The sequence below is a fragment of the Lepidochelys olivacea genome, assembly GCF_965140295.1.
Source record: "Lepidochelys olivacea isolate rLepOli2 genome assembly, chromosome: 4".
In the NCBI taxonomy this organism is placed as follows: domain Eukaryota; kingdom Metazoa; phylum Chordata; order Testudines; family Cheloniidae; genus Lepidochelys; species Lepidochelys olivacea.
In genome coordinates, this window is record NC_140414.1 from 99839478 (window position 1) to 99864175 (window position 24698).

General features: G+C 41.0%; 1 protein-coding gene across 2 annotated transcripts in view; it reads left to right on the plus strand.

Annotated features, from left to right (window-relative positions):
- The first annotated feature begins 297 nt into the window (after window positions 1-297).
- LOC311520254 (gamma-aminobutyric acid receptor subunit alpha-2) overlaps window positions 298-24698 on the plus strand; it is a 356749-nt gene continuing 332348 nt past the window's right edge. For both annotated transcript variants that reach the window (XM_084627589.1, XM_084627590.1), the window contains exons 1-6: window positions 298-826; window positions 1038-1156; window positions 12871-12938; window positions 18707-18927; window positions 19030-19112; window positions 20691-20834. In XM_084627589.1, the coding sequence (XP_084483715.1) occupies window positions 744-826; window positions 1038-1156; window positions 12871-12938; window positions 18707-18927; window positions 19030-19112; window positions 20691-20834 (718 nt within the window). In that variant the 5' untranslated portion in view covers window positions 298-743. The remainder of the gene's footprint in view (window positions 827-1037; window positions 1157-12870; window positions 12939-18706; window positions 18928-19029; window positions 19113-20690; window positions 20835-24698) is intronic.

The window sequence follows — 24698 nt, forward strand, 5'->3', positions numbered from 1 at the left end:
TTGTCACCAGCAGGCAACAAGGTATAATAATGCCCCAAAAGGGAATGGGGGTGTGTGTGTGTTTAGATGGAGGTGGAAGTGCTGGGGGAAAGGGCGGTGTCCTCAAACAGCCTATTCTTGGTAATCAATGGGCTTCTTGCTAAAGTGACATTTTCTCTCGCCAATTAGTGGCTGTGCCCCTCCCCTCCCCAGTATAAAATTAACACTTGGCAGGGAAGCGAGGCTTTAACCTTTTCCCACCCACCCCAGAGCGGTGGGGTGAAGGGACGCAAGGGAGGGAGGAGACCCTCCCTACCCACCCATCCACCCCCGGTTTCTGCCTCGTAGTTGCCACGTTGGATCCTCCCTCTCCTCTGGCGCTCGCAATGGAGCGGGGCAAACAACCAGGCGAGCCGCAGCGCCCGGCTCCATGTGATCGAGCCGAACCCCCTCTTGCGAGGGACTAGCGGGGGGGCGGGACGAAGGGAGGAGCGGGGCTGGGGGACGGGAGCCTGTTGCCCCCTCGCGAGTTAGCGGCTCGGGCAGCCTCGCCCAGCCGCCTGGATGTGCAGAGCGCCCGGCGACGCGGCAGCCGCGAGAGGTAGCGCGGCCGGGAGACCAGCGGCGCGAGCAAGCAGGGTCCCCCCCGCGCTGGTTCCTCTGGGGCGGGCCGCCCCCTCCCCCGCCGGCGGCCGGGGTCTCCCCTCCGGGCCAGGCGCTGAGTGACGGGGCACGCGGCCAGGCTTGAAGAATGGCATGCAAAGATGGTCTCTGCCAAGGAGCTAGTGATCGCGATGTCCTCGGGTCTCTGCATCACTCTCCTGCACTTCCTGTGCCTGGCGACCTGGTGAGTCCCCCCGAGCCAGCGGCTCCAGGCCACCTGCCCGTTGATTGATCCCCGGCGCGCTGGCTTTGGACCGTGAGTCTGACCCGGGGCAGGGGACGGAGGAAGGGGGGGTGGGGGTTGAAGAAAACCCATCCTGACCCCTGGCTGATCCTACCCCCCCACCCCCAAGTTCGCATCTACAATGATAATGGCTTGTCTGTTCCCCTGGCAGCGTCACCGAGCCCCCGGGGCAGATCAAAAAGGAGGAGAAATTATGGCCGGAGAATTTTACAAGCATCCTGAACAGTCTCCTGGATGGTTATGACAACAGGCTGCGTCCTGGATTTGGGGGTATGGTTACTGTGCACGGTCCCTCCTGTCTGTCAGTCTGCCTGTGTGTCTGTCTGTGGGGAGAACTAGGTAGGCTTTGTGCGTTTAAAAAGCAAACCAAAGTAATGATCCTGATTTTGTTATCGACGAAAGATAATGTGAAAAGACCCCCTCCTGCTCCCCCCTCCCAAAAAGACTGTCCCTCAGAGTCTGAGGAGAAGCTATATCAGTGGGAGCGAGGAGAGCAAAAAGCTGGATCTACTTAGATCCTGCCAAATACTGCTGATTTTTGATCCCCAGATTGTGCCCTCAAAATAAAGAGCAAGTCTAGCTGCTTCTACTGCACCAAAAGAATCTGGACTCTGGAGCAGAAGTGCCATAGATCCCTAAGTCCAGTATGTGGGTCCTGACACAAGTAGGCAGTAATAGCCCAAATTCCACTACATAGAACCAGTTCAGCTATACTGAGTGTGCCAAAAATATCAGCATAACAATGCAAAGACTCAGATCCATCACCTGAACACTGTTGGATCCTGCTAATTTTTAGCCCCCACCTCCCAAGTTCCACTGTTTAACACAGAATGGGTTTAGCTGCTCCTACTACTCTCTCAATATTTTGAGCCCACCATATACTGGCATAATGGGGCTTCAAAAATATGTATCTGACACCTGGATCCAGCTGGATTTTGGCAATTTTTGGCCCCCAGATCCTATATGTACAATCTAAACAGAAACCAGCATAGCTACTCCTACTTCACTGACAAATCTGGACCCTCCTGCATCTGCTCCAACAGTACTAGGGGAAAATACAAATTGGGTATTGGACCCTGTCAATTTTTAACTGAAATGCCTCAATTTTTGCCTTTTCTTTAGAACAATATTTAGCTGGCTTGAGGTGCTGAATCTTGGTTTTTATGGCACTATTGTGCCAGGAAGTATTGGGATGCCAGGGTTTTTTTTTCTGGCGCTACAGGAGAAGCTAGACAGTATGTTCTCTCTTTTGATGGTATAATTTGGGAGATAGGGACCAAAACCCATAAAGATCCAGATAAATCCAGTTTTTACTTTTTCCTGGAATTAGGGGATTTAAAATATAGGCTTGGGAAAAAGAAGTGACACAGCATCTCTGCTGATGCACCAGGCTGACCAAGACAGTCATGGGGCTTCTACCCATCAGGTTTGAATGAGGGCTTTATGTAGGCTTGTTCTGTGAAATACTTTGCTCCTGCCCTGACATACCTTCTTCATACATTTGATACATCTACATCAAGCTAAAACACTCCATGCACATACCAAATAATATGCACGCATGCATGACTTTACCGTACAAGAAAAACACACAGAGCACCTTTAATCAATTTTTGTTTATTTTAGATGTTTTTTACCTTGTGGAGTGGGCTTTCTATAAGCTAGGCTTAGGACATTAGGTGTAAATAAAGTTAATCTTGTTAAAGCATGGGTGAAGATAATTTATGCAGATGGTCTTTTGCAGTTTGACTCTCCTAAAGACAGATTACTCTTCTGCAGGTTTCTTTCAGAGGGATGTGCTGTGAACAAGACTTCGTTATTCTGTTTTGAACACACAGTTATTAAGCATGTAAAATATACTTTAAGCAAAGTATTGGAATGCTGAATCTGTAACCAATATACAGTTCATGGAGATTTTATATTTGCAGCTTATTGTGTAAATACAGAATAATTAAAAACATGTTATTGGTTTTTTAAAAATTCTAACAGGAAGCAAAAGAGAATTCTGTCCTCCTTTTCACCTCTCAACTACAAATGTAAATAGTTTAGGGTTTGCAGGTGAAAGTAAAACCCAGAGTTCAGGTTGAAAAATGTATTTTTGGTGAATATTTTAAAGTATGGGGACTAGATGGCTTGTTTCTTCTAGTAGCTAACTTTAAAACTCAAAGGTGAGTGGTTTTAATGTTATAAAGCTTATAAGTAATACATGAAAAATACTTTAATTTTTTAAGAAGGTGTCTTTAGTTGCAAAAGTTACCTTTACCTGAACTGGCAAGAGTCGCTTTTAGCATAAAGTAATGCATATAAATGTAGAGGTTTGATTCTTTGGCAGAACTCGGAGTAATAGCAGATGATTAATCATTAAAATATTTACATCCTCAATCATGTTTTTCCTTGTATTCTGGTCTTTGCTGATAAATATTTATGCTAAATGTGATTCACATCTTAAAAGTGGGTCATTCACCAATGAATGCATAGTAAACAAGTGTCACAGAGGACATCAGTATTCACAGGGAAAAAGTACAATATGTTTCAGTAATGTCAAAGTTATGTCGCATGCTGACAAACAGCATAATAGTCAATGCTGAAGCTTATTCACCGTCCATAGCTCTTGCAGCTCCAAACAAGGCCCAAGAACTTATTTCCCAGGCATTATGACTTTAATTTTATATACCCAAACTCAAGGGAGTTATTTCTGATTTTCACTAGTTTAAGTGAGATTAGAATCAGACCCAGGAAGCTAGCCATAGTTTTTGAAATTTTCTGGCATATGCCAGCTTTGCCACAATAACAATTTATGAAAAATTCTGCATACAGAGGCAAAATGGGAAAGATGTATATTTTTTTTGGATGATTTCCTAAAAATGGGTTCGCTCCAGCTCCTATAAAACTGAATGGAAAATACTTTAATAGGAATTGGATCAAGCCTAATATGGATCCAAACACTGCCAACAACTGTGCTAGTTAATGCTAGTTTTGAGAAACAGGAGAGTCTGAATGAGCATAGAGACAAACTGCCATCTTACATTTAGAAGTGGCCCTACAAGTATGGGATTGAACCTCATGTAAAACTGGGGGTGGGAAAGCGATTACCCATTCTGTATCCGTTCTGTGGATAAATGGAGGAATCAGGTCTCCCATGCAAGTCAGGCTGGTGCCAGTCATTAACGATCAACTAACTTAATAAAACAAATACAAAACCAAAAACATATGTCTGGTTAGTGTGCATTGCGAGTTTGGCAGTTTTTGTACACAAAAATAGACGTTTTCATTAAAAAGGCCATGATAGCTATGAAATGGTTTCTAAATTTTAGATGGCTGTTTTCAGAATAGTAGTGAATTTACAGATTTTGGGGGAGGGGAATAAGCTGATGAATAGTTTTGGGAAAGGGGAATAACCTGGTGAATAGCAACATAAAACTAAATTGATAGCATGGCTTTAATTTTCCCAAAAATTAAAAGGGCAATTTTGTAGAAGAAAGTTGTGAAGTATAATCAGGAAGATTTCTAGTGTACAGCTGTTTTGAAGATAATCAGGTGCTGTTTCAGGAGTGGGAAAATATGTAGAGACTAATGAATAAAATATTGCTCTGTAAGGTTTGGAAGTACACAGTAGTAGAACTCAAGTCGATTACACTATCTGCAATATATATATATTGCATTCAGTATTCTCACTAGAATTTACAATGCACCCTGCTTTCCAAATCAAAACATTATGGTACACTGGATCAGAAGAGCATGGAGCTCACAGTAAATACCTGCGATGTGGTTATGAAAAGAAAGTTATGATTTTGTATAAATAGTCCTCATCTGTCGCAAAATTGCAAAAGTATTACCAAAAATGGTAACCTGCCACAAAATTTTCAGAAGCAACAATCAGATGGAGCACCAGTTCCAGCCACAATGTGAATTCACGGCTTGTGTGTTTCCTTTATTTTATCATAATAGAAAAGGAAGAAAAATCTTTTATAAACAACTATAAAACCTGTGTTTTTTCTGAAAATTGAGCTTGTTCACATTTCACTGGTGATCTTGTACTAAATTAAGTAATATAATTGAAAGTGATTTTTAAAGGTATATTATTTACTTGAGTAAATACAGTGCTTGATTCTGTCTCATGCGTACTGATTTAATGCAACTCCATGGACGTTAATGGAATTACTCATGATTTATACCAGTGCAAGTGATATCCCAATCAGGGTCATACTTTCATATTTATAACACATGCTTTTTGGTGTTTGTTTTCTTAATGGACTGTATGGTCCCTTAGAACTTGCGTGGTTTATCAGGTAAACACAGTAAGCCTGCTCCTGTTCCTATTGAACTACGAAGAATTCTGGCTGTTGCATTTAGCGTGAACAGGATCAGCACAAGTATGTATTTTTGTACTTTTGCTGATTTTGAAAGCCTGTACCATTGAGAAAATAAACTCCAATGGCTCTTTCTTCCCGTGTAACACTTGATCTTTGACATAACCCCTACGGTAAGTTAATGGGAGTTGTGTGCCCAGATGTAGGCAAGTAGGTATTATGACTCTAAGGAGTTGATTGTGCCTTGAAGGCACACAGCCCAGCACAAGTGGTAGTGCAGAGCTGGAAATCCCGGTGGCAACCTATGGAGTGGCAATAATTCCTGGAGCATGGGGGAGTCTACCTAGTACCCCACCCTCTTTGAGGTTGCAGCATGTGTTCCCTTCCCATATTAAGCCAGATCCACTGGCTCTTTACGAGGTAGACTGAGACAATGATTGCTTTTCCCATTCACTTGGGGGAGGCTAGTGCGGATAGAGTTGTTCACTTGGAGCAGTCAATGAGTTTAGGGCACGGAAATGTACTGCCATTATATCTAGTCTCAGTGAGGACATGCAAAGGGGGGAGAAGTTTCCTGGAAACCTTATATCCCCACCTGCAGTATGCACCCAGATAGGATTGGCACAGCTGAGCTCTGCACTCAGACACTTTTAACCATGGGGATCTGATTGAGAGACACGAAATAATGAATGGCATGGAGAAGGGAAATGGGGCCCTCCGTTTTCATATTCTCATAATGCAAGAGCAAAGGCACATTCAATGAAGCTGAAAGGCAGCAAATTCAAAATGAATGAAAGGAAATCTTTCTACTGCAATCTACAACTAGCCTGTGGAAGCTATTGTGGCCAGATAGCATAGAGTCTGATTCTATAAGCTATCTGGGTTGGAAGGGACCTCAGGAGGTCATCTAGTCCAACCCCCGCTCAAAGCAGAACCAATCCCCAACTAAATCATCCCAGCCAGGGCTTTGTCAAGCCTGACCTTAAAAACCTCTAAGGAAGGAGATTCCATCACCTCCCTAGGTAACCCATTCCAGTGCTTCACCACCCTCCTAGTGAAAAAGTTTTTCCTAATACCCAACCTAAACCTCCTCCCCCCCCCGCAACTTGACACCATTACTCCTTGTTCTGTCATCTGCTACCACTGAGAACAGTCTAGATCCATCCTCTCTGGAACCCCCTTTCAGGTTGTTGAAACAGCTATCAAAACCACCCTCGTTCTTCTCTTCTGCAGAGTAAATAATCCCAGTCCCCTCAGCCTTTCCTCATAAATCATGTGCTCCAGCCCCCTAATAATTTTTGTTGCCCTCTGCTGGATTAAGCTCATCGTGGTAGGATTCAGAAAAATAAGACCTTTTTATTAGGATAATGAGAATATGCTCAGAGACAGAGGATCTAATTAAAACATGAAAATGGATATAATGGATGCATCAGGGTATAAGACGACCACTGACTGGAGTTAGGAAGAAACTGTGGGCAAGTTGTCCATTACAGATAGTGGTGGGGTTTGTTTGTTTTTTTGTGAACCTTCCTCTGAAGCATCTGGTACTAGAGAAAGCCAGAGACAGGATACTGGCCTTGATGGACCACTGATCTGACCTGGTGGGGAAAGTCATATATTCTTACCAAGTAAACTTTTGATCTGCTAGGGATTGTAGGAATTTCATTGTTCATATAAATGACAAGTAAGTTTAGGCAGGATAGACATGCCCAGCCTGTGTTTAATCACATATTATGCAATCTTTAGCTGCTCTTGAAAATTGACTCTGATTAAACCTTAATGGGCTAGTTTTGCTTTCAGCTGTCACCGGACTACACTGGTAATTCAGTCTCAATCTATGGATTATCGATTCAGGGATTATGCCAACACCTATGCCACATAGAGACACTGACTGCCACTGTTTCAAAGTGAGGATTTCTGACTTTAAGGAGAGTTGCATCACTAAAAGTATTATACCTCCCTTTGTAAATTAGTGGTGAAGCTGTGTAATTAACCTCTCTGTGAATTTATCCTGTAAAAAAAGCATGGGATCCAGTCTGGACATGATTAATATTTTTCCTTAAAAATCACTGCTATTTCATAGACTAATGAAATATATGTTAGGTTTAAAAACAAATTTTGTTAAAAATTATTGATGTGATTAATTCCACCCCCCGTTTAATTTAATGTGTGGTTCTAGTCTAAAAAGTAATTATGCAAAAGTAGCCTCTTTTTTTTTTTTTTTCAACAGATCCATTCCTGTGTGTATTTGCGTACATGACTAGCAAAACTATGTATTTGGGTTTTTTTGCCCTGTTAGCCCTGACAGAGCTGATGCAGTTAAGAGGCAATATGATGGATTCTACTCCTTTCTGTTCATAATCTACAGGATTGCTTACTAATTTCTAATGAGCTATACCTGTGTAAACTCACTGAAGAAAATGGGTTTACACAGGTGTCACTGAGAACATAATCTGAATGCATGGGGGCTATACAGGTTCACTCAGGGCATTATTTGGTCTGCACAGTCTTTATTACTAGTGATAATGTCTGAAAATGAAACAACCAGCTTGACTGTCAGAATCTAGACTGAGTTTGACAAGCTGGCAGTTAGAGAAATGTGCTCTCTTCCCCCCCCCCCCCCAAAATCCCCTGTACCTTGTTTATATTTGTAAACTGTGCCTACTTAATCTGGAAATAATTGAGAGACAGTAAATATGGATTCCCATAATGCCACTTTACACAGTCACTTCACAGTTGTACTGCACTTGAATGATAGACATAAGCATTTTTTCTCAGCTTTTAATTGATTAATAACTTCTGAGGCTCAGGAGGATTTGCCTGTTTCCCCTGCAGAGCCCATATCGGTGAAAGTGTGCATGGATTCTTTGTGGAGCTGAACAGCTCCACTCCAAGCATTAGGGTTGTTACAAAGGGTTGTTACAAAGGTCCTTCCACCCATCCTCAGGGCACACTCTAGCTGCTCAGTGCTCAGCATCTGAGCATCCGTTCTGGAGAGTTTGCACTCCCTACCAGTCCAGAGAGACCAATACATCATTTGTTAATGGTTTAAGGCCTACTTCTGAAAATCCTTAGAGCTCCTATTGTGAGCAAGAAATACTTGAGTGAGGGAGGGCTTGTGGGGTAAGGCCTTTAATTTAGACTTGACATCCAGTAAGCCAGAAAATAACCACAAGCTACACTGGAAAAACAGAGAGGTAATTTAGTCTGTTTCTAGAGGATAGAAAAATATTTACAATTATGAGCCTCTATTAAAAATTCATACATAGCTTCAAGGTTACATTATATGGCCTAATGTACTTATTAAAAATCATCAGTGGGCTATCACTGGGAACTGTGCCATGAAGCTGATTGGTTTTCCAGGCAATTGTCCAGTCTTCCTCAGATGGTTAAATTGGATGAGTCAGGGGATTATTCCAAAGATATAGGACTGTTTACCTGTAGTTGGCTGTTTTGAATATAACCCAGGCTGGTTGTGACTGAAGTCATTACCATCTGTCTGCTGTTCAGTGATCTATGTAAAATTAGCTGGTGATATTTGTCCAGTTCTCAGTAGACAGGTGCCTACATCATGAAATTGGCACCAGTACCACCCTTGTTGGCAGTTTCAGCAGAGGGACTAAGAGTTGAACAGGCAAAGAGACTGAGCAGTTTCCTTATTCCTAGAGAGGGTCAGGGTTCAGACACATGGGTAGGTGAAGGGGCACTGGTATTTGAGAATTGATTATGCCTATGCGGTGTCTCTCTATCTGTCTGTCTGAATAGGCTGTGGGGGGTACATTGCCCAGTGCTATCTATCTTGGACCTTCCATGACCACTAAACAGTCACTTTAAAAAATATCCTACTCAGTTACCATGACTTCACAATTTAAAACCAAAATTGTGGCCCTGTTCAGGTTTCCTTCTGCTATTCTTGCCGATTGCTCTTTCGGTTTTATTTGAACTGTATTGGTTGATGGCTTCCCAATCCCAAATGTATGTTGTTTTCCTCTATTGTCTAGCCAGAAGGTACCTAAAAAGAGAGAGTACCAAATCATCCACAAACAGCTTTTGCTGTACCAGTTGACTTTAGCCATACCTTTGGGGACAGTCCTAAAACAGATTATGTATCCCAGTGCTCAAGGGACTGTTCTCCCAATAATGGTAATAACAATGCTTAGCACCTAAATTGCACTTCACACACAGAAGGCTCTGCGCAAACTTTAACCCCTAATTAATTTCCTAATTCTTCTGTTTGAAATTTCTCTAATGGTGAAATTTGCCAAGATCCATACAAGGCTTTCTGCACCACGTAACCTCCACATTGTTCCTGCAGTCACCCTAGAGTTGTCCACTGAGGATAGGGTGGCACAGGGGAGGAGATAATAGATTAAATTTACAAGGCTCCAGTAGCCCAGAACCTCTTCCTAGGAGGCATTGGGAGGCCTGTAGTTACAATTCAGTCCATACGCTGGAATAGCAATCCCGGGAACCCTATGCTATTATCCTGTGGCCTGCTCATAGTTTTAGGGGCTGGAATCTGTTTCTTTCAGTAATTCATTAACTTCCCTGCACACACCCAATTAATTCTAGCTTTTTGCTTGAGTTGATTTTAATCCTGCATGAGGAGATCTAGAAGCATTTTATCTTGCAGGCCGTGATTCAGGCTTGACAGTGCCCATAGCGGTGTGTAGGACGCCCCTACTCCTTAGTGGATTTAAAAAAATACTAACCACCAGTGTATTGTAAATAGTTCCTAATTGTTTCTGAGGATTTGTTGATGTGCAGAAACATTCACATGGTCCAGTGACGAGCAATTTTTACTGATCAAATCCAGTGTTAATAGGCTTCTGTACAATCCTTTGCTTAAGGTAATTTAATATATAAATGTCCACTCTATCAATAACAGCAGGTTAGGGTTTTGTAGCAAGTCATTCTGATTACATAGTTGTTAATCTCAAAATAAGTGGTACAGTGCTTTCATGCCGGAGTGTCATTTAGTCTCAAGTCAAAGTGACCTGCTCCTACTACACACTTCCAAACCACCAAACAGTTTAGCATGATTGGTAGCCTGTGGCCAGAGAATAGGAGAAGCAGAGTGTTGCCGGTTAGGATGAGTGGTAGAACTCTAGGTGAAAGTTTGAACATTGCTTGCATTCTTTATGTCTAGTTCTGTAAACTACTGTCATTAATATTTCAATTTTTACTTTTGTAAGCATGACATTCCCCTAAAACATTTAAAATTAAATGATTTTATTTACAGTGACATGATTTCTGGGTTGTAATGCCTTAAAATGCAAGGAATTAATTTCAGTATCTCACTGATATTAGATGAGACAACACAATTGAAGTCAGTGAACAGTCCCTTAATTTTAGGTGTGTGTGTGTGTGTGTGAGAGAGAGAGAGAGATAGTTAGAGAGAGATCTTCTCTGGGAGCTCCTATTTCCTTCTTTATTCTCCATTAAAGATCCCTTTACATGGTGTGAATGTGTGTGTGTCAGGAGCTCATTAAACCTATTCCAAGAGTTGACTAGAAGTAGTTGCTAGAAAGTCATATGCTCCTTTATCACAGCTTCACATCACATTTACTTCTGCAGCAGAGCTAATCAAAAGTTTTCCAATGCATCATTTTTCCACCAGAAAATGTCATTTTGTAAAGATGGAAACTTCCTGTGGGAACGTGTCTGTTTGGCCGAAACTTCGTTTTTTTTGGGGGGGAAGCGCTTTAAGATTGAAACGTTTTATTTTGATATGTTTTTGGAACTGATTTTCTGTTTCAAAATGACTTTTTGTTCAGAAATTAATATTTATAAACAAATCTCAAAATTGAAATGAAATATTTCAGTTGACCCAAAAATAACTTTTTTTTTAAAATTAGGAACAAAACATATTTTGAAATGTTGGAAATTCTGCTTGTCACACAGCTCTACTCTTAAGTGCTTCTAGCCTCCACCTACCTGTGATGTGAGGGTGTAACTAGTTACTCAAACACTGGTCCCATGAGGTACTGTCATTAGACCTCTGTGTTGCCTAATTTGAGACTTTAAATCACTTTCCTGGCCTTAGTTTTGCATCTTCTGTTTCAGGATACTCCAAAGAGTGATTTCATTTAATACACTCTGTAAACTTGTCATCCATGATTTTGCAGCTATTTAGTAGACCAAAATAATCAGTCTGTGTCTGCAAGAATCCCCCATTCCAATGGATGTTTGTGCCTTTGGTGATTTTGATGCAGTTATAAAGTTATAGCAATCAGTGAAATCAAAATGGAAAAATACACTTTGAAAAGAAAGAGGAAGTAAAAGAGTTTGAGGAATGTTAAAACTCAGTTGCTTAGAGCTAACAGATAAAGTAGCTGATTAAAGTGATTATATAATCTAAAATACACAACTAATATTCTTATGCCCTTGAGAAATAGAGATTAGTGTTGGCATTTTCTCCTAACTTTTCCTTAAGACATTGTGTGCAGGCTGTTGAATGGAATAATTTTACAAACTTTTAATTTGCTTTTGGTTTGTAGTCTGCAATGTGTGCGCTTGGCTGAAGAGACAAATAGTTCATTTGTTTGCAAGTTGTCTACTTTCTTCTTTCCTTTCATTTCTGCATTTTGATTTAAAATGACATCTGTGCATACAACAGTTTTACAAGAGGCAGACATTCTTTGCCTTTGAAACAAAGTCTTCAAGTTTTTATGTGCTTCTTATTGGATTGTAAGAACTATCAGAAAGCCCGAGTTAATATAGACTCAGATAATGTCTTTTCTTTAGAAACGTGAATCTCAGGAGACTGGAAACCATTTCAAATATGTCCGAAAGCTGTTACCGTCTATCTAATGGCTGTTTAATAGCATATATGACATGAGTTGATGGTCCAAGTTAAATTGCTATTGGACTAGTGCCCACATCTCAAAACACCCATTATAGTTAGTACTATTTAGCACCCCTTTAGCTGTCTCAGAAGGGATAGATTCAATTCCCATTAACGGCTACAGAAGTCTTTCCATTTTCTTTAATGGGAGTTGGATCAGGCCCTTATTAGTTGCTGGCTCCTTATTGGTCTTCTGGAGGTGGTTTCTCTATAGAATGGCAAAGAACAATGATGGGTTTAGCTGGAGAATCTTTGCAGTGAACTGTTATTTCCCATGCTGTATCCAATCTATTGACAAGCATAGGATATAAGTATTCAGTGCAACTTTCATGGCCATTGTGCTAATATCAGCGGAAGTTGCAAGAATGGGTCAAAGGTAGCATACTGCTTACAATACTTGTATTCCCATTAATTTAGTAGACTTATGCATGTTAGTAGTAGTAGTAAATAACTTGGTCTTGGTAATAAGGTTTTGCTGAATCAGGTCCCTAATTGTTTAAAATACTAATTTGCTTAAGTCTTTCCATTGTGGCACCTGTTTTCTTATCCACTGAGTCAAAGTATATTTTCTGAGTGAGAATTTGCATTGTAAACATATATGATTTACTTATTAGAGAATTACCTTCACTTGCATAATTTACATTGTGCAACTGTTGTAAATTACAGTAGGCTTCGTTCTGAGAACATGTCTATGTATTTTCTTCTGATTAGTCCAAAGAATCTTCAGAGTGACAACTGCATAAAATGTGGCTTACGTGCTGATATCATTTTTGAGACATGTTAACCTGCAACATTTGATTTTTCTTGCTCACTTCCTTTTTATATGTTAGGTCCTGTTACTGAAGTCAAAACAGATATATATGTCACCAGTTTTGGACCGGTTTCTGATGTAGAAATGGTATGTACTTCTGGAATTAAAATACCATTTTCTGGTGCTGAGAAACCATTAACTGCAGTAAGGAGTGAATGCTTAATTCATATGACTTTGTACTGTACTGTCAGTCATGCAAAGTAGGAAAGATTACCAGCAGCTTAATTTGTAGGCTATAATTAGATAGAGCAGGCCTGATTCTGATCTCATTCAGACTGTTTTTAGACTGGTAAAAAGAATTGACATCAATTACTTTACAACAGATTTATACTGGTGTTGGAGCCAACTCAGGCCCAGTGGGGTATCTGAGAGCACTGTACGGAGAGCAGATGATTTCTCTGATGAGGTCACAGAAATGCCTTTCCCCTCTGGAGCTAGCGTTTCTCTGCCTCCCTAGCTTATTAGTATTTAGTATTTATTACTAATGGGTAAATAATGACATTATTCCCCAAATATTTGTTGACATTGTCACTTCAAATGAATTTGTCATCCATCTTCATGCCCCTCTTGACAACACTTTCACTACACATTCAAATGAGAGTTTTACCAGAAAACCAGTTTGCAAAAAGTGAATGTCAAAGTGACATGCATGAGTAGCCACAGAAGACAAATGTTAAATGTACACACATTTGTGCCTGAAAGGCTTCCACACTCATTCAAGGCCTGATCCAGTCCCATTGACTTCTATGGTGCAAGTCCCAGCCCTTAATAAGGGGAAAAGAAAATATGTTGTGTGACTTATGTGGCCAAGTGCCAAAGCTCAAATTATGTAGATACATTGCTAAGCTTTGGAGTAAAGTTTAGACAAGATATTCTTCAAGGGCCTTATGGCTTTTGAATAGCACCTTGCTCGTTAAGTGGTTGCACTTGTGCATTAGGGTGCTATCCAGCATGAGTAAGGACATCAGAATCTGGCCCCAAGTAAATCTGAGTAGTGAATACATTTGAGATAATTAAGTATCACCACAGACTAAAGACTGTATTTGTCAACTAAATTATTAATTGTGAATTATTAGCTCCGCTTATTTAATTATACAGCACTATGGGTCTGCTCGGCACTTTACAGGCAACTAAAATTGGCAAATCTCTGCCCCAAGGCGCTAATGATTTAAGGCTCAATTCTGCAACCATTACTTACGTTGAGTACTTTTTACGGATGCAAGCAGCCTTATTGAGCTCAATGACATAACATTAGACATAATACAGAATTGCAAAGCCATAAACTGAATTGGGCATGATCTAGCAAGGGGTGAGAATGAACACAAGGTGTAAGGGGAAGGAGACAAAACAGGACAAAAGCAGTGAAAGATCATGAGCAGGACCGGCCCAAACATTTTGGCACCTGAGGCGGGGAGCTCAAACGACGCCCCCATGTCCACTCGCTTGGGCCAAAACTTTGAAAGGTCTCAATTCTGCCTTCTTCCTGTTCTACTCCTCTCATGGTACTGCTCTGCTACCTACCCCAATAAAGTAGAACTAACAACTTAAAATGCCTTGTTCAAAAATTTTAAGTAACACTTAACTTTCAAATGCCTGAACAGCAAATTTAACTTTTCTTGTCTGCATAGTAAACACTGGCATTTTTATCTGTTTGAATAATCAAAGTGATGCTTTCCGTGCCTTCTTGGGTGCAAAGATTTGAACTGCTTCCTCGTGAAGGTCCACAGTCTGGGCCAGCTCATGCTCTATTGAGATGGTTGCAAGGCCGACCAGCCTCTCCTGTGTCGTGGAGCGTAGATGTGTTTTTATTAACTTCAGTTCGGAGAAGCTGCATTCTCCACTGGCAACTGTTACGGGAAGTGTTAGAAATATGCGCAGAGCAACAAAAGCATTTGGAAAGAGGGTGGTCATCTTATTTGTGCACATATATTCCAGAACAGCCTTCGGAGTTGATCCTACTGAAATGTATCTTGAAAGGGCTTTCAGTTCATCACCTAAATCGCTCGCATCAATATCGCGCATATTGTCATATGTCAACACTGTCACTAGTGCCCTGCATTGCTGGTGTAGGTTGTCTTTAGGTATAGTGAGGAGTTTTGGAAATCATACAACATCCCAAATATACTGCTGTGTTCCTTGAGCTGCATGAAACATTCTTCAACTGACTGTATTGCACAATCTAGCACCTGGTTAAAGAATTCAACTTTGAATTGTTGTTTGGGGTCTCTTATGGGGTTATCCCGTGCCCTGTAATCAAAATGTCGTCGTCATCTTGTATTCTTGAATGGGTGGGAAAATAGCTTCAGTGTGAAGTTCCTCTGCCAACTTCTGTGCACTCTTCAGAACATTTTGAAATCCCTCATCTGACCGGTAAGCTGTAGGTATGACTTTGCTTTGTTCAGTTGTTCCGTTGCTCCAGATAAATCAACACCTTGGAGTCTCTTGCTTACAATATTTATTTCAAACGGTATGTCATGCCACAACACTAAGCCACACAGAAATTTGAAGTTAGGTATGTTTCTGGTGATTCCATTTCCCTCTGCTACTGTTCTCCCATGAAGAGTTCCTGTCATAGCATTATCCTCCATAATGGCAACTATGGCATCATCTGTCTTCCCAATTTGGTGTTTGATAGGCTTTATTGCCTCCACTCTACTTTCTCATCGTGTGGCACTCGGTGGTTTCAGTGTCAGAGAGGATGTTCCCAGATGTTGCTTCAAAATTTGCCATCTAGGAGTTGATGCAGAGGAAAAATACAAAGATGCTTTGAATTACATTAAAAAATTCAGCAGCCTCACTAGAAGCTGATGCTGCATCACTGACCACCAAATTCAATGAATGAAAACTGCACGGGACATAAAAAGCTCGAGGGTTTAACTCGGATCTGTGTCTGCACTCCTCTCTTCTTTCCTCTCATGTTGGCACCATTATCATAGCCCTGACCTCTCGTCAGCTATCACAATTCCCGTATCTTCCAGCTTTTTAAGAAGCACATTTGTCATACCAGCTTCTATAGTATCATCAATGCCAATAAATTCTAGAAAATGCTGACAGTCACCATTGCAGGGACATTTTCACTAGGTTCTCTTGTTGTTACAAAATGCACCATTAAAGGCATTTGTTCCGTATGGCTGATGTCAGGTGTGCAGTCCAGAATAACAGAGTAATATCTTGCTGACTTCAGATCTGCCACAATCTTCTGTATGACTTTTGTTGCCAGTAACTGTATGATTTCATTTTGAATGGTTTTTCCAAGTTAGTGGTGTGTGTACATTTCTTGGGTGGTGACTTCTTAGATGCTCCTGGAGTACAGCATCAAACTCAGCCATCAGCTCCACAATTTTAAGGAAGTTTCCATTGTTTGGCACATACAGCTGACCTGAAGTGCCACGCAGTACTAGGTTAAGGGTAGCAAGCATTCTCACAATGGCAATGAGCCTTTTCAGAACATTTTGCCAGTAAAGAGACTCTGATGCAATCTTCTCTTGATGCTGATCATCTATGGTGGCCTTTAACTTTAGTCTCATCTCAAGCTCTTTCCACCTATGGAATGCTCTCTGATGATTTGCTGCCTTCTCATGGCATGCCAGATTTCTAGCCAGATTTTTCCAGTCCTTTGTTCCTGTAGAACCCAATGTGGCTGGAACATTAGACTGGAAGAGTTTGCAACAAAAACAGTATGCTGCATTCTGGGTTTTTGAGTACATAAGCCATGGTCTCTCCACTTTGTCGCCATTGGGAATTTCACACCAGTAATGTGTTGGATGGAAACTTCTATTTTCATTGTTTTGGGGAAACATGAAGTTTTTCATTTGCTGTGGCCCATGCAGTACAAGGAAGTTCCTCCGGCTACTGCTCAAGTGGGTCCACAGTTCTGGATCATCTAGACTTAAGGAACTAAACAGCAGCAGCTGTTTCTTGCGCCTCCACCACACTCTTCTCTGATCTACACTTTTCTTCAGGAATGTGCCTGCTTACATCCATTCGAGATGGAGATATGGATGCTGCAGTGGCTGCCAGGTCACCTGCACTCTGACTAACTGGAAGATCAGGCATCTCCTCACCACTCACATCCCTCACTGGGGCCGGAAGGCTCACTGTGAACATTTGTGTCTATGTATCTCAGGAGAGCTCCTTCCTGCTTAGATAGAAAAGCTTCCTTTGCTTGCTTTCTTTTTCTGAATGCTGCCCCAGAGGGGCGTTTTCTTCTTTCATTCATGACTGCTGTTCTGTCCCAGCTATAGTGACTCTCAGCACTCAATTGAAGAGGACAAATAAGCAGGGCCTGAGTGAGGGAAGATATCAACGTCTTAAGGGCTTAACTGGCTCTTACTGCTTCAGTTGACTGCCTGTTCTCCTCAAGTGGGTTCAGGGAAGCAGCAGGAAACAGGAAGCTCCCGGAGAAGCTGGTGTTAATCAGTCCAGGCTCCTGGGGGTGCTAGAGAGGTACATAAGAGGCTTCTCCTCCTCTCTCTCTCTCTCTCCCTGTAGCTCCTGCTGCTTTGTTATTCCCTCTCAGCTTTTCTCCTGCCTGCCTGTTATGTCGCTTGTGTCCTCCTTCCTCCAGAACAGCACAGCACCATCTCTGTGCATCTAGAGTGGAGAGAATACATATGCACCATCAGCAGACACAATTTTCTACACTCTGGGTCCTAGTGGCACCTCCCCACAGTCTGGCACCTGAGGCGGCCATCTCAGTTCACCTCATGGTAAGGCCAGCCCTGATCATGAGAAATGCATATTGTTACGTACTCCTTCTGTTCACAAAACAAGTTCCCCAAGCCAAGCCACCTGTATCATACAATAAAATCAGGAGCCCAGCCCTACAAATCATTGCTCATCTGACTAGTCATTAATCACATGAGTAGTTCCAATGGTTTTGAGCAGGCCCAATGATTGATTACCTGTGTGAGGAAGGATTTGCAGCATCAAGTCTCTAATGAGGAGGTTTTACGTTTCATACGCTTCTCGGAAAATTGTCATAAAGAAATTAGATCACAATAATTTGAAGATGTTTTAGCACAAAACTGCAGTTGCATAACAGCTAGAGGGGATAATGCCCTTCACTGTTAAACCAATATTATGCGAATAAGACAGTGTGCAAGTGATTTGATATCCCAAGATAACAAGTACCATGTAAAGATTCCCTCCTTCATGCATTCATTCAGGTGTGTGTGTTCTTGTTACATATTCATGGCCCTAATCATGCAAATATTTGTGCACATACTTTATTTTAAGCACATGAGTAGTCCCATGTTAGTCAATGGGACTACGCAGGTGCTTAAAGTTAAAACGTAAATGTTTGCAGGAGCAGGGTTTATTATATCCACTTTTTGTAGATGTGACAAAAGAACTATTGATCCCTTTTCAGTAAACCACCTGTTTTGTCAGTTGATATTAGATGTATATTTTCTTGTGTGATTTTGGTGAACTTGGGAGAAATAAGAAATCATGTGTCCTTATATTTTCAATCTGTCCAGCTGTAAAAAAAAAAAAAAAAAAAAAAAAAAATCCATCGATTTTTTTTTTTTTACAGTCCATTGACACTTTACACATTACTCATTTTGTTTCCAGTTATATGCTAGAGTACAAGCTTAATTGTCTGCTTCCTGCAATTTTATTAGATTATAGTAATTGCTCCTGTATGATTAAATATGTATAGCAATTTATTTATATGACTAATACGGGAAATTAAGGTATTAAGAAGTGTACAATTCACTTTAATTGGTAGCAGTATATTTTGTAGTTGACTTAACAACATTTACTTCACCATTCATTTGTTTGCTCCTAAGGGATTTTTACAGGAAACCTACACATAAAAGTGTAACATTTGTTTTTTCTACAATATGCTATAGGAATACACAATGGATGTCTTCTTTCGTCAGACATGGGTGGACAAAAGATTAAAATATGATGGTCCCATTGAAATCTTAAGACTTAATAATATGATGGTTTCGAAGGTGTGGACACCGGACACTTTTTTCAGGAATGGGAAAAAATCCGTCTCGCATAATATGACAGCCCCAAACAAACTCTTTAGAATAATGAGAAATGGCACCATCTTATACACAATGAGGTATTCAGTTTATTTGTTTGGCTTCTTTCAATTACTGTAGAGAAAAGTTATGCTGCCGAGACAAAATCCAAACCAAAGTGTATTCAATTTGTTTCATTATAGGCTTACCATAAGTGCAGAATGTCCCATGAGATTAGTGGATTTTCCAATGGATGGTCATGCTTGTCCTCTCAAATTTGGGAGTTGTAAGTTACAATTATGAATTTCTTGAAGCTTTAGTTTTAAAAACAGATGTGGATTTTTAAAAATTCTTTGTATCATAACTGAAGTTTCTGAATACTAGGCTTGAGCCACATGCCTTATGCATAGAAAAAGCCCATTGACTTCCATATGAGTTTTGTTGATATGGGGGCTGCAGAATCAAGCCCATAGTGCTATCAAGGCAGCAAATTGACAAAGGGGCACAGATTCAGATATTAAGTTAAACTCCACCTCTCTGACCACACGGATGTTTCAGGGCCTGATCTAACGTTCACAGAAGTCCGTGGAAAGATTCCCAAGGACTCCAGCAGGCTTTGGCTCAGACCTTTTGTGTCTGATATAGAAAGGAAAGCTTTAGAAATCCAGTACCAGATATCTGTAAGATCTCCTAAATTCTTTTAATATTCTCTAATGGTAACATATTGGGCCAGATTCTGTATTGCCTCCATCTTGCATAGGGCACAAGAGAGAGGAGGAGCCAGTCATGGCTCCCTGTTTCTCTCTTTTGCCCCCAGAGCAGTTCTGAGTGGCCTGGGGACCACCTTGGGCTTGCTAGATCACATTACAATCTAATCTAGTCCCCTAGTCCAACCCCTGGCATGTCCCTGTGCTGCAGTCGGATGTTGTGGACAGTGTGCCTGCAGGGAGCTGGTTGCCAGCTCCCTGTTCTCTGGCCACCCATTCCAGTGGAAGTTAGAGCAGTAGGGCGTGTACTCCTAACTTCTGCTGCTGGCATTAATTCAGCTTACACCAGTGAAAAATCAGGCATAGGGATTGGTGTGGCTGCCCACCTGCCCTGAAACTCTTCATCTTCCCAGATGGATGGCAGCTGGCATAAAAGGTGGCTATGACAACAGCCATATAGTAGCAGAGATTCCCTGTATATAGGGAGAATTCTCCAGGGGGATCACTGGCCAGTTTAAATAAATGCAGTGGAAATTGCACTTGGCAGACTGGAATATCCAACCATATGTTCAGTGAAATGATAAAAAGGTCATACTCATTTCACATGTAAAAGGAGGGCTGGATTTGGCTTTAACATGAGTTTTGGCTATGTAGAGACTACATACTCGGCATTATCACTTTATTTCATATTATTATTTGAATATTTCTTGGGGACTGGGAATATATTTTGGCTGCTGGGAATTTTTTTTTACAGGCCTTCAGATTTTGGCAAATATTTTGAAAATTTCTGAGCTTGGCATAAGTGTTATTTCCTTAAAATAAATGTGTCCCCAGCCTCTCAGATGTATCCACCTGGGGTATGTCTACACTGATTGTAAACCTGGGCTCAGAGTTAGGTTTGAGCCGAAATCCCTCTTCTGTCCACACACACGAGTCTCTCAGACTCAGGTCAGCAAGAACTCAAAAGCTGGGTCCTAGGACCCAACTGGCACGGGGTGGATCTAAGATTGAGTCCCTCTAGTTATGTCTACATTCCCCCCACAAGTTCATGGTGGTTCCATATGTATTCCATTGATTTCAATGGGCTTTGTATCAGGACCTTAATGTGGTGTGATAAGACACTTCTATTTAGTCATGCTAACAATATGTTGTTTCAGATGCATATCCAAAGAGTGAAATGATTTACACCTGGACAAAAGGACCTGAGCAGTCTGTGGAAGTTCCTGAAGAGTCTTCCAGTTTAGTTCAGTATGACCTGCTTGGGCATACTGTATCCACTGAAACTGTTAAATCTATTACAGGTAAGAATCTCGTCAATGTGAATCAATTTGAGATGCGGAATTAACAATGTAATTTTGTCCTAGCCTTTATTCCATAGTTTTTACTGACATATTATGTATATGCATATACACGCTTAAATCAGAGCTCAGGTTTTCGTTCTTCATATTACCACTTGCAGATTCACTATAGTGGAGTCCATAGTCCATTTGGAAAGCAAGTATGAGGTCACTAGTCAGAAAGGCTAGATGAACGTGTGTAATGATTGCTTAAAATGTAATCTGTAGAGTTAGGAGCCATGTAACTAAGGCTGTTAGAGGTCTTGAATTCCAGTTATAAAAATACTTTCTCGGTGCTCTGTCTGTATTATTTGGGAAAATACTTGCTTTTGTTTGGCAATGCAAACAATTCCAAAGAGAAATACAACATGTGGAATATGTTGTTAAAGTAATAAATTAGAACTATATTCAGAGTAGCATAGTGGTAATCACAACAGAGCCTGCTGCTGCTATTTGTGCTACTAAAATTTCTACTAAGGCAAGTGACAATATCAAGGTAGACCCAGTAAGTGAAATCTCACTGATTAGCTGTTTGATAAAATTTGTTTTAAAAATATTATCTATTGTTGATTTGTTACAAAATTACATTACTAAATCCTTGATGTTTGGTACTGTAAAATGAAATGCTGTGGCAGGACAAAGACAAAAATTAAACAACAGATTGAGGAATGTATTTGACAGATTTCTCTTTTTTTTTTATTTCAAGATAAAAATATTTTCTTAATATATCTGGATATTATTAGCACGAGATGTTGTTGATTATCCATAAGATAATAAGACAAACCTGATCACTTCCCTGCCCCTCCCCCACCCCCCCAAAAAAACCCAAAAAACAGTTTCTGGAGACCTCTTGCAGTCTAAGCTTGTTGTGTTTGTTTGTCTTCAGAATACTAGCTCAGAGATGCATGGCGTAAAATCCTGTTCCTGCTGAAGTCAATGGGATTTTTGCCATTGACTTCAAGGGGCGAGGATTTCACCTGTGGTGAAGACTGGACTTCAAAGCCATCTATTCTGTACTAGACGGTTTGTGTTACTTTTCCTGTAATTAAATTCTGGATTTCAATTTAGGCTTTTTGTAAGGGCCGCCTGTGATATCATTAATTAATACTGTAATTTCTAGCAGAAGGGTGTGAATTTTCATGACTCTGTGTGTGTCTATATGGGTGGTGACTGGTGGAGCAACTCTACCACTACAATAGAAATCCTTTGGTTTTGTTGTTGTTGGGTTTTTTGTGGAGAGGAATTTCCATTGACTGGAATGAGAAGATAAGGGGGTAGATTGTGCATAGTTCTATTCTGGGAAGAAAGTGGCACAGGAGCCTTCCCTGATCTCCTCTGCAGGGTGTAGGACAGCCTTGGGACTTAATCTTGCAAACTTCTTTCTCTTGTGAGTAGTCCTGACTCACTGAAATAGCCTCTTGATTTCAAATGAGTAAGAGTTCATCCCCTCTGAAGAGGCCTGCTCCAAAATGGACTGTCCCTGCTCTTCTTGGTCTGGCCTGGTCTACTTTTTCGTCTCTATTCCCTACCGTAGATTCATAGAATACAAGGCCAGAAGGAACTGTTGTGATCTAGTTTGACATCCTGTATAACACAGGCCATATAACTTCCCAAAAATAATTTCTATCAAGTGGGGGGCTGTAAGACTAGAAACATTGGCATTGCCATACTGGATCAGATCAGGTCCATCTAGTTCAACGTCCTGTTTTTGACAGTGGTCAGTACCAGAAGCTTCAGAAACAGGTATAAGAAATCCCCAAATGGACAACTTAGAATAACCTGCCCATCATGGAATATTTTTCCTAACTCCTGTCAGTCAGTGGTTGGTGTATGCCCTGGAGGATGAGAGTTTATAATCTATATCTATCTATCTATTTATATATACAATTATCCTATCAAATATAACTGTGAATGTTTGAAGGCTCAGTTTACCCTTCCTTTCTCATTCATTGTTTTATACACCTCTGTCATAGTGATAAATGTACAAACAACAGTGTCATTCTAAAGCTAAAGTTAAAATAATGACTGCTATAGTACTATTTACATGACTTTCTGAGACTGGTTTTAACCATTATTGTAAATCTCTTTCTCTCCAGGCATTTTGTTTTCCAAATCCCCATAGTTCTGAACCACTCCATGTTAGCTGAGAGTGGGTCTGATCCAAATGGAAAGATTCCCATTGACTTCAATGGCAGTTGGATAAGACCCACCATTTGCATTTCATTCTGAATATTTCTCACACTTTTAATAATGATGGCCACCTTATGTAATGGTTGTTAGACTAAATTAACTGATACCAGTAAAAAGAAAAGGAGTACTTATGGCACCTTAGAGACTAACCAATTTATTTGAGCATGAGCTTTCCTGAGCTACAGCTCACTTCATCGGATGCATACCGTGGAAACTGCAGAAGACATTATATACACAGAGACCATGAAACAATACCTCCTCCCACCCCACTCTCCTGCTGGTAATAGCTTATCTAAAGTGATCATCAAGTTGGGCCATTTCCAGCACAAATCCAGGTTTTCTCACCCTCCGCCCCCCCCCCCCCACAAACTCACTCTCCTGCTGGTAATAGCTTATCCAAAGCGACCACTCTCCCTACAATGTGCATGATAATCAAGGTGGGCCATTTCCAACACAAATCCAGGTTTTCTCACCCTCCGCCCCCCCCCCCCAACTCACTCTCCTGCTGGTAATAGCCCATCCAAAGTGACCACTCTCTTTAAAATGTGTATGATAATCAAGGTGGGCCATTTCCAGCATAAATCCAAGTTTAACCAGAACGTCGGGGGGGGGGGGGAGAAAAAAACAAGGGGAAATAGGCTACCTTGCATAATGACTTAGCCACTCCCAGTCTCTATTTAAGCCTAAATTAATTGTATCCAATTTGCAAATGAATTCCAATTCAGCAATTTCTCGCTGGAGTCTGGATTTGAAGTTTTTTTGTTGTAAGATAGCGACCTTCATGTCTGTGATTGCGTGACCAGAGAGATTGAAGTGTTCTCCGACTGGTTTATGAATGTTAGAATTCTTGACATCTGATTTGTGTCCATTTATTCTTTTACGTAGAGATTGTCCAGTTTGACCAATGTACATGGCAGAGGGGCATTGCTGGCACCCATGATGGCATATATCACATTGGTGGATGTGCAGGTGAATGAGCCTCTGATAGTGTGGCTGATGTTATTAGGCCCTGTGATGGTGTCCCCTGAATAGATATGTGGGCACAGTTGGCAACGGGCTTTGTTGCAAGGATAGGTTCCTGGGTTAGTGGTTCTGTTGTGTGGTATGTGGTTGTTGATGAGTATTTGCTTCAGGTTGCGGGGCTGTCTGTAGGCAAGGACTGGCCCGTCTCCCAAGATTTGTGAGAGTGTTGGGTCATCCTTCAGGATAGGTTGTAGATCCTTAATAATGCGTTGGAGGGATTTTAGTTGGGGGCTGAAACTGCTGAATTGGAATTCATTTGCAAATTGGATACTATTAATTTAGGCTTAAATAGAGACTGGGAGTGGCTAAGTCATTATGCAAGGTAGCCTATTTCCCCTTGTTTTTTTCTATCCCCCCCAACGTTCTGGTTAAACTTGGATTTATGCTGGAAATGGCCCACCTTGATTATCATACACATTTTAAAGAGAGTGGTCACTTTGGATGGGCTATTACCAGCAGGAGAGTGAGTTTGTGTGTGTGGTTTTTGGAGGGGGGTGGGGGGGTGAGAACCTGGATTTGTGCTGGAAATGGCCCAACTTGATGATCACTTTAGATAAGCTATTACCAGCAGGAGAGTGGGGTGGGAGGAGGTATTGTTTCATGGTCTCTGTGTAT